Consider the following 10,297-nt stretch of genomic DNA (forward strand, 5'->3'; position numbering starts at 1 on the left):
TGAGATCGAAAAGTTTGACTATCATCACGGCAACCGCTCCAAAATTACAACCACAAGGCGCTCCAACACCCAAGAAACCCCGCACAAGATAAAATCAAGGAGAAAAAGATTAAATCGAGGCGAGGAAAACCAAAACCGACTTAGACCAGAGATCTAGTCGGAGAAAATAACAGATTTGCCCATGTGATCCGAAAACGAACCGAACATGAACAGATCTAACCGAAGAAAATAAAAAAACGGCGTAAAAAAATATTCACGGAGCACGCTTATTGAAACATGCCGAGTTTATTGCAACCGTGGGAGGCGGCCTTCATCTCCCCACTCCTATGGAAGGGAGCAGGGAGGCAGAGTGAAGAAGACGAAGCTGTCTGTTACAGAGAGAAAGTTAGAGAGAGGTGGGAAAGAAAGTTGGGGCGGCGATTTTCTAAAACCAAAGATAAAAGTATTCCAGGGTTGACCTAGCTGGAAAACACTAGAGCCGTGCTACTTCATGAAACATAAGATAGATCGATTTCTTCTAAGTACAAGTAATTCTTTAAAATCAACACTTGTGAATATACTTTATGCTTTACTTTATCCGTAGAGGGGGAGACGCAATGCACGGACTCCCCAGTTATCGGAAAAAAAAAAAAAAAACAAAGTGAGACTCATAAATTTAATTAGTAGAGGACTTTAATATCCATGAACGAAATTATTTCATTTTTATTTTTTAAAGATAAGATTAAAAATTGATATAAATAATTCATTTAACATAGTGTTGTTAAAAAATATTTTTGAAAAAAATAATTATATGAGTTATATTTGTATTAAAATAAAAACTATTAGATGTGTCTGTAAGAAAATGAAAATTCATTTGAATTTTTTTTTTTAAAATTCTATAAAAAAAAATTAGAAAGAAAAATAAAACCTAAAATTAAAATCAATTTAAAGAAAACCTAAATTTTTATAAATTTATATTAAAGGCTATATTTTTATTATGATATTACATTAATGGTGTGTAAATTTCAAAATTTTCTTAAGTTTATTTTTTTTGGAAGTTAAACAGAAAAATAAATTGAAATTTATTTAAAGTAAACCTACATTTTCTTAATAATAATAATAATCATAATATTATTGTTGCCCAATGATTGACTCTAGAGGGGGGGGGGTGAATATAGTCAATGGTCAATTTTCGCAATTTATAGATTTACAATTTCTATTCAATCACTTAAGTAATTATGCAATATTCAAAATATGAAAGTAAACAATTAATAGCACAATTGTAAAAGAGATAAGGGAAGAGAAATTGCAAACAATGACTCGGCGATTTTAGCGAGGTTCGGAAACTCCTACTCCTCGGCTTAAGACCATTCTTAAGACTTCCCAATGTGCTATGGCTTCTCCTTACAAATGGAAAGTAAACATTTACATGAAATAACTCCTTACTTCACCTTGCTAAGAGAACAACCTTCCCTTAGTTTTCTTTTGGGTCACACCAACCCGATGGGTCAAACCAACCCTTACAATAGTTAGTAACAAAAACAATGAAGTATATAAAATCTCTCAAAGATAGATGTACAAATTTTAGCTTACAACTAGAGTATTGATGAATATAAGTGAAGCTCAAATTCTATGAATGATATGAATGAGAGAGGATGATATAAGTGAAGAATAAAAGCTCATATGAACTCAATAGGATCTCTCAATTATAGAATAGAGCAAAAGCTCTTTGAATCCTTAGTTGAATTTCTCAAGTATAGTATATGAATGAATGAGAGAGATGAAGAGAAAATGTGAGAACAAAAGCTCTCTTTGATGCCTAATGAGGTCTCTCAAGTGTTGGCTCCTTTGCATACCCACAATGTCCTTACATTGTGTATTTATAGGCCCTTGGAAGATAAAAGTATTCCAGGGTTGACCTGGCTGGAAAACATTACAGTCGTGCTACTTCATAAAACATAAGATGGATTGATTTCTACTAAGTACAAGTAATTCTTTAAAATCAACACTTGTGAATATACTTTATGCTTTATTCTATTCGTAGAGGGGGAGATGTATTACACGGACACCCCAGTTATCGGGGAAAAAAAAACCTACTGAAACAAAGTGAGATTTATAAATATAATTTGCAGAGGACTTTAATATCTATGAACGAAATTATGTCATTTTTATTATTTAATGATGAGATTAAAAACTGATATAAATAATTCATTTAACATAGAATTGTTGAAAATTATTTTTGAAAAAAATAATTATATGAATTATATTTGTATAAAAATAAAAACTATTAGATGTGTTTATAAGAAAATGAAAATTCATTTGAAATTTTTTTAAAAAAATTCTTAAAAAAAATTAGAAATAAAAATAAAACCTAAAATTAAAATCAATTTAAAGAAAACCTAAATTTTTATAAATTTATATTAAAAGCTATATTTTTATTATGATATTACATTAATGGTCCAGAAAAATAAATTGAAATTTATTTAAAGAAAACCTACATTTTCTTAAATTTCTATTAATAGGTATTTTTGTCATTATAATATCATTTTAAAAGTGCATAATTTTTAAAAATTATAAAAGAAAATAAAATCTAAAATGAATATCATATATTTTTTAATTTGAAATTTTCTTAAATTATTGACAATAGGGTTTTGTGCATAAATCTAGAGGTGTTTATTTAATCCGTAAATTTGTGAAATTGATAAGATCCAATTCAATTTGTGCATATTTTATTGATTTTTTAACCTCATGGTCCGGTTACGGATTTAAAAAATAAGGAATCTGTAGTCCATTGATCGGTTAAAGGATTGAGGTCTTAAGAAACTGATCCGAATAATATTCGTTCAATTTATATAATATATATACATATATATACACTATTTCTATTTTCTTTATTATTTTATTATTTTAAGTTCTACTAACTTTGAACCCTAAACACCTACTAACTTACAAGTTTTACAAACGGCTGAAAATTCATCTGGTAGGCCATGTTTAAAAATTATATTGAGCTATTTGGAAAAAACTCAATCTATGAAACCAATCCGATTAGATCTGTGAAAATGTTTAATTCGATTCGATTCAATCTGTAAAGTAACGAATCAAATTAGATTCAATTTTCACCAATTCGTAGGAATTGAATTGATTAGGTTTAATGCCCAATCTGATCTGTAATCACCCTTGAATAAATTTAAGTTCAATGGAGGGTTTATATAATTTGCTCTTTCTTAAATTTTTATTAAGGATAATTTCTTGTTGGAACCGATATATTAAAACGGTGAGTATCGAGGCTTAGAGGCGCGTAATCGCTTATTGAAGATAGTTGAAGCTTCTCCCACGTGCAACGGAAGACAAATGACAGCATTATCTCTGGGATTCAACTAAGCCCAGATATCAAAACTGTATGTTCATGAAGGTTGCACTTCTTCTTCATGAACTTGTGTATTTATCTCCATCCGATCAACAGAAAATATGAAACTCACACACTCAAATTCAACAGTATGAAAACACTTTTATAAAATCTCATTTTCTCTCTTACTTGTATTGAGAGTGTGTATTTTGTAGGCTTCGAAACCCTACTATTTATAATAGCATATATAGAAGACATAATTAAATAAAGTATTTAATATACTTTAAACTTGACTCATAAATAATATAACAATATAGTTGATTAATTGCATCAGGTGAAGATCCTTTGGTTAGAGTTTGTAAAAAAACTTTATGCCTTCATAGTAAGGCCAAGACTTAAAGTCTTCAAAAATATAAAGTTACTAAAAATTAATTTGAAACATAACTCCAACAATCCCCCATTTGTTTTAAATTCATTTTGTTAATTGGTACAGTTATGTGCATTTATAATGGTGTCTTTTGGACTTAAACCATAACCTAGTGTAAGTACCCTTCAGTTCATCTAGGAACTTGGTGAACGATATCTTAAACCTAAAACCACGTTGATGAATAAGAAATACTACACACACACTTCTGTTTGGAGATAAAGTACTAAAGCTTGACACGTTTTGGCCATATGTTCGGAATCCATACTTCTGAGTGTCGTTAAGGATCAAGCCTGTCTGGATCCTATAGAAGCGGTCCTACTTCCACACTTAGATCGATGTGTCCATCAAGAGTGACCTTGCACACTCCAACCGAATACCGGTTATGGACTCATTAAGAGAATTTAATCTCATCCTCCTCATTGCGAGATAAATCGGTGAATCTATCAAGAGTGATTGTGTACACCCCAATCGAAAATCCGATCTATAGAATTCATTAAGAGATACAAGTCTCAGCCTCCTCAAAGGTTAGTCGGTGAATCTATCAGAAGTGATCCTGTACACTCTAATAAAAAATCGATCTATAGATTCATGAAAAGATCTAAATCTCAACCTTCTCGGTTACAGGATTGAGCACCACATCACATCACAGGGAAAGGAACATTGATGTGCTCACACAAGTTGTTATGTTACTTGTTTTTCCCATTGAACCCAGGAGAAATATCACTGGGTTAGGTTCCCATAACAGTACAACTTATTCAATTACAGGCTTTAATCCGAACCCTTTCGATGTCTCGGACACTTGGTCCTTACCCAAGCCCTTTGACAATGGATCTGCCAAATTTGATTTGGACTTCACATATTGAGTAGAAATAATTCCATCAGCTAGGATCCTTCTCACATGATTGTGCTTCAATCGCACCTGTCTAGATTTTCCATTATAACATTCGCTGTTAGCTCGAAACATTGCAGCTATATTGTCATAATATATTGTCAAGGGTGGTATTGGCTTGTTCCATATCGGAATATCTTCCCATATGCTTTTCAACCATTCAGCTTCTTCTCCAGCAGAAGAAAGTGTTATAAACTTTGATTCCATAGAGGAATGAGTTATATATGTTTGCCTTTTTGATTTCCATGAAATCGCTGCTCCACCCAATGTGAAGATCCAGGCAGTCACATATAATGAGTCTTTTCCATCAGAGTTTCATGTAGCATCGCTGTACCCTTCGATTACAGTTGGAAATTTTCCATAGTGCAATCCATAATCCATAGTACCTTTCCAGTACTTTAGGATTCTCAGCAAAGTATTCCAATGCTCCTTTCTTGGATTGCTTGTGTACTTACTCAAAGTACCCACTGCAAAGGCTAAATCTGGCCTTGTGCAGTACATTGCATACATAAGACTGCCAATAATCCGAGAATATTCGAGTTAATCTATCGTTTTACCTTGATTGCGTACCAACTTCACACTAGGATCAATTAGAGTAGAGACTACAGAATCTGAAAAGTGATTAAACTTTTTTAGAATCTACTCGATATAGCTGGACTGCGTAAGTGCTAGACCATTTTGGAACCTCACGATTTTAATTCCTAGAATCACATCAACCTCGCCAAGATCTTTCATGTCAAAATTAGAAATCAAATACTTCTTAGATTTTATGACACTTTCCATGTCTGTTCCAAAAATGAGTATATCATTAACATAGAGGCAGATTATGACAGCAGAGTTTCCTTGAAATCTACTAAAGATGCATATATCTCCTTCATTAATCTTAAATTCGACAGATAGCATCACCTTTTTAAATTTTTCGTGCCACTGCTTTGGAGCTTGTTTCAAGTCGTATAATGACTTGATTAATTTGCACACCTTATTTTCTTGTCCAGGTAATAAAAACCCCTGAGGTTGTTCCATATAGATCTCCGCTGCTAGATCGTCATTGAGGAAAGCAGTCTTTACGTCCATCTGATGAATTATCAAATTATTGATAGCAGTTAAGGCAATCAAAAGCCTAATAGAAGAAATTCTTGGAACAGGAGCAAAAGTGTCAAAATAGTCAATCTCCTTCTTCTGATTGAAACATTTTGCTACCAATCTAGCCTTGTACTTATCCAGCGTTCCGTCTGATTTTAATTTATTCCTGAAGATCCACTTGCAACCAATTGGCTTGCAACAAGGAGGAAGATCCACCATCATCCAAGTATTGTTGGACATAATTGAATGCATTTCATCATCGATTGCTTCTCGCCAGAACGAAGCATCATGTGAGGACATCGCCTCGGAATAAGTTACAAGCTCATTCTCGATAATAAGAGTAAAGAAGTCTAGTCTAAAGGACTTTCGCTTAGCAATTCTGGAGCTCCTCCTTGTTCAACTTCTTCTGAAGGATCAGAGCATTTTCTCTTTCTTGTATTAGAATCTGAAGGAATATCATGTTCGTTTTTGCCTTCTCTCTTCGGAAAAATATTCTCGAAGAAATTTGCATAAACTGACTCGATGATTGTACGAGGCGAGGGAGACTCCAAATTCAAGAATCTGTAGGCTTTACTGGTTGTTGAATAATCAATAAATACACAATCAATGCCTCTATAACCAATCTTCGACGTCTGCTGATATGGTAGTCTAACACGAGCTAAGCAACTCCAGACTCTGAAATAATTAACATTTGGCGTTTTTCCTCTCCATACTTCATATGGAGTCATATTAACTTTCTTATATGGGACTCTATTGAGAATGTGGCAAGCAGATCACAAAGCTTCTACCCACATATTTTTAGGTAAGCCTGAACTGGTAAGCATTGAGTTCACAATTTTCTGTCAAAGTTATGTTCTTTCTTTCAGCTATTCCATTTTGTTGAGGAGTATAAGAGGCTGTCAGTTGTTTTTTAATTCCTTCATCTTCACATAGATGTTGAAACTCGGACTTGATGTATTTTCCTCCTCTATCTGATCGAATAACTTTGATGCTTGAATTCAGCTGCTCTTCGACTTCTGCTTTATATGCCTTGAACTTGTCTAAAACTTCATCTTTAGATCATAAAGTATAGAAATAGGTATTTTTAGAACAATCATCAATAAAAGTGATAAAGTAACGATGCCCTCCACGTGATAAAAAGTCCATTTCACATACATCAGTATGGATCAATTCCAATAGAGTGGATTTCCTCTCTATCGATTTGAAGGTTTTCTTAGTAATTTTGCATTTGCTACAAGTCACACATTGATCCATATATGTTTTATCACAACCTATGATTAACCCCTCGTTAACCATTTGATCAATGGACTTAAAATTCACTTGGCTTAATCTACCATGCCATAAATCAATTGACTTAGCAATATAAGCAGAAAATATTTTATTTTCAACATTAAGTTTAAACATACCATTTGCAGTATAGCCTTTCCCGACAAAAACACCATTCTTAGACAGAATGAAATTATCAGATTCGAAAACCATCTTGAATCCATGCTTGGAGAGGAGGGCACCAGACACCAAATTATTGCGAATATCTGAAACATGTAGCACATCTTTCAGAGAAATCACTTTTCCAGAGGTAAAACTTTAAGTCTACGCTTCCTTTACCCACAACCTTGGAAGATGAAGAATTTTCCATGAACATTGACATTCCATCCCCCACTATTTTATAGGTTTTAAGGAGTTAAGATTCGTTGTAATATGGCGAGTTGCTCCAGTATCAATCCACTACTCCACTGAGGTTCCAATGACAAAAGTCTCAGTGATTACAACAGTTAGATCTTCCTTAGCGTATTTCTTAGGCTCTTTCTAGTTCATGAGATCAGCCTTGCGTTTTCGACAATATTTAGCAAAATGGCCGATCTTATGACAATAGAAACACCCTTTGTTTTTTTGCATTTGCACCGGAGCTAAAGCGTATTTTGAATAGGGGTGAGCAAATAATCCTTCAATCCAGTCCGAACCAATCCGATCCGTGTGGTTCGGTTCAGTTTTCAGATCTTATGGTTCGGTGATGGTTTAAAAAATCTGCAATTCGGTGTCTGCGGTTCGGTTAACGGATTGGAGGCTGAAAAATCCGATATGAACCGTTAACCGATTCGAACCGAACCGTTGCCAATCCGAACCGTTAGACAAACCGAACCGAACTGTTACTAAATAATATATTAATATATATATACAATATAATGATATATCGTATTTCTTTTTTGTTTTTTTTTTTCTTTATTCATTATTTTTTAATGTTAACCTAACCCTAACTCAGCCTCGTCTCTTCATTACGATATTACTCCAATCTCATTTCAGACTTTCAGTTGCGCCTCCCTCACAGCCTCTTCTCTTCACCCTCTTCGCCTCTCCCAATCTCCCACCTCTGTGAGTTTGTGACACTCTTCACCTCTCCAAATCTCTCGTCTCTTAATCTAACACCTCTTACCCATCGTTCATCAGATTCGAAGCAACGCGACCTCTGTGTATCGAAGCAACGGCGACCTCTTCGACTGAATCTACCTCTTTTTCGGTGAGTTCACAAGATTTTTGAATAGATCTTCTTATTCTCCTCTTCTCTAAACATTTTTTACATGGATCTACTTATTCTCCTCTTCTCTGAACATTTTTTATATGGATTTACTTAATTTTATGATTTTATCTACATAATTTAATTTTTTACGTCGATCTATTTAATTTTATGATTTTATCTACATACTTTAATTTTTGTTTTGTATAAAAGTTCCTGTAAGTTACCAAATATTTTACTTAATTTTTTGTAATAATTTTATCTAATATATATATATATATATATATATATATATATATATATATATATATTTGTTACTTTTAGATTTAAGTTACCAAATATGAGATAAAAACAGTTTTGAAAGATATTGATCATATTTCGTAGATAAAATAGATAAACAGTTTTGGTATTTTTTGTAATATGAAATACCAAAAATAAAATTTTAATTTTTGTTTTGTATACAACATTTTTTGTAATGATTTTATTTCAGTATTTTTTTATGAATTTAACAACAAAAATATAAAATAGAAACAGTTGATGTTGAAGAAAAGTTGGACGAACTTGAACAATACGACTCTGGTAAGTGTTAACAATTTGTTACATTTAATTCAATTTATGAATAAATATCATATTGTGGATTTTTAATTAAATTATGTTATTTTGTAGATGTGATTACAGTTTCAGATTCAGATTGAGAGCTAGCCTTGCTTGTAGCCATTTTCAGACTTGTTTTGCTACCGTTTTCAGACTTGATATGCTGCCAATTTCAGACTTGTTTTGCTGCTGGTTAAGACTGTTGTTTGATGTTTTATTGTGCTATTTTTTATTTTTTTTTTATTTTTATATGCTAATGAGCTACTGGGCTACTAATTAAGTATTTTGTTTTGTTCTATTTAGATAATTTATATTTGGTACTGTAATATTATTTTCATTTCCGGATGATTTACAATTTTTTTTTTTTGTTATTAGGTAATTTAAGTTTGTGGTGATATTTATATGTGCCAAATATATTTTGAAATTTTATTGCTATTATATAAATCTATTGCTCTTATAATTGTTATTAGGTATATGGATTTACAAATCTAATATATTGCTATTAATGGGCCATAATTGAATGCTGATAATGGGCCATAATTGAATGGGCTGTTTGAAAAGCCCAATCAGCCCAATCTGAGGAACCGATCCGATCTAATCCGTTAACTCACGGATCGGTTTGGTTTGGATTGAATGTTCCCACGGATCAGTTCGGTTTCAGTTTTAACCAATCCGTGGGGACTGGTTTGGCTTGGGATTTATCCCCAAACCGAATCGATCCGAGCCGTGATCAGGCCTAATTTTGAAGCTTTCAGAAGACTTGGCTTTCAAATCATTATTCTTGTGATTCTTCTTGACGGTTTTGTTGTGAGACCTTTCCTTAACAACATAAGCTTTACTGTTGTTTCTTTAGAATCTTGCTTGACATCACGTTTTCTGATTTCTTCTTCAATGAAGATGTGTTGCATTAATTGCTCTAGAGTAATATCTTCCCTTTTGTGCATGAGTTTATTACGAAAATCCTTCCAAGACAGAGGGAGTTTTGTAACAATAACCCCTACATGGAAGTTCTCGTCAAGAGACATTCCAGCAGCAATAATATTGTTTGTTATGAGTTAAAATTTTTGTGCTTGCTTAAAGAGTGACCTTCTATCTTCAATCTTGAAGCCTATATAATTAGAAGCCAAGAGCTTTTTGGTGCAGGCCTCCTCAGTTGTGTAGACTAATTTGAGAATGTCCCATAACTCTTTAGCGGTCTTGCATTTCTTCGAGTATTGATCATAAAAGATGTTGACCATACCACTAAGGATATGATTACGACAAAAGTAATCATCGTCAATCCACCTTGAGATCTTCTCGTTGATCGAACTAACTTGATCAGACAGCGTCTTGTCTCCTGGAGGAGTTGGACATGGCTCAGTCAAGACATAAGCTGAAAAATCGAAGGTAATTTTTACCATCAAAAGCCTCGATATTCGGTTGAAAAACCGAAGAAACAGCGTTGGACAACAACAATGATGAAGCCAT

The 10,297-nt window shown here is 33.1% G+C and overlaps 1 protein-coding gene across 1 annotated transcript; it reads right to left on the bottom strand.

Moving 5' to 3' along the window:
• Positions 1-6,522: 6,522 nt before the first annotated feature.
• Positions 6,523-10,297, bottom strand: LOC132314297 (uncharacterized). Its single transcript, XM_059813172.1, has 3 exons — positions 10,228-10,297; positions 7,131-7,256; positions 6,523-6,776 (listed from the first exon to the last, which is right to left on the bottom strand). Exons 1-3 carry the CDS (start codon positions 10,295-10,297, stop codon positions 6,523-6,525), a joined length of 450 nt encoding a protein of 149 aa, XP_059669155.1.

Source organism: Cornus florida, unplaced genomic scaffold, assembly GCF_030987335.1.
Source record: "Cornus florida cultivar Cherokee Brave unplaced genomic scaffold, ASM3098733v1 CherokeeBrave_3.0.0_Hap2_Chr06, whole genome shotgun sequence".
Taxonomy (NCBI): Eukaryota; Viridiplantae; Streptophyta; class Magnoliopsida; order Cornales; family Cornaceae; genus Cornus; species Cornus florida.

Bases quoted from the DNA above. Each gene is read 5' to 3' on its own strand.
- LOC132314297 (XM_059813172.1), bottom strand. From the start codon at position 10,297: ATGGCTTCATCATTGTTGTTGTCCAACGCTGTTTCTTCGGTTTTTCAA. The intron at 7,257-10,227 runs GTAAAAATTACC...TACATGTTTCAG, and splicing joins GAATATCGAGGCTTTTGATG to ATATTCGCAATAATTTGGTG. The intron at 6,777-7,130 runs GTATGTTTAAAC...TATGATCTAAAG, and splicing joins GAAAGGCTATACTGCAAATG to ATGAAGTTTTAGACAAGTTC.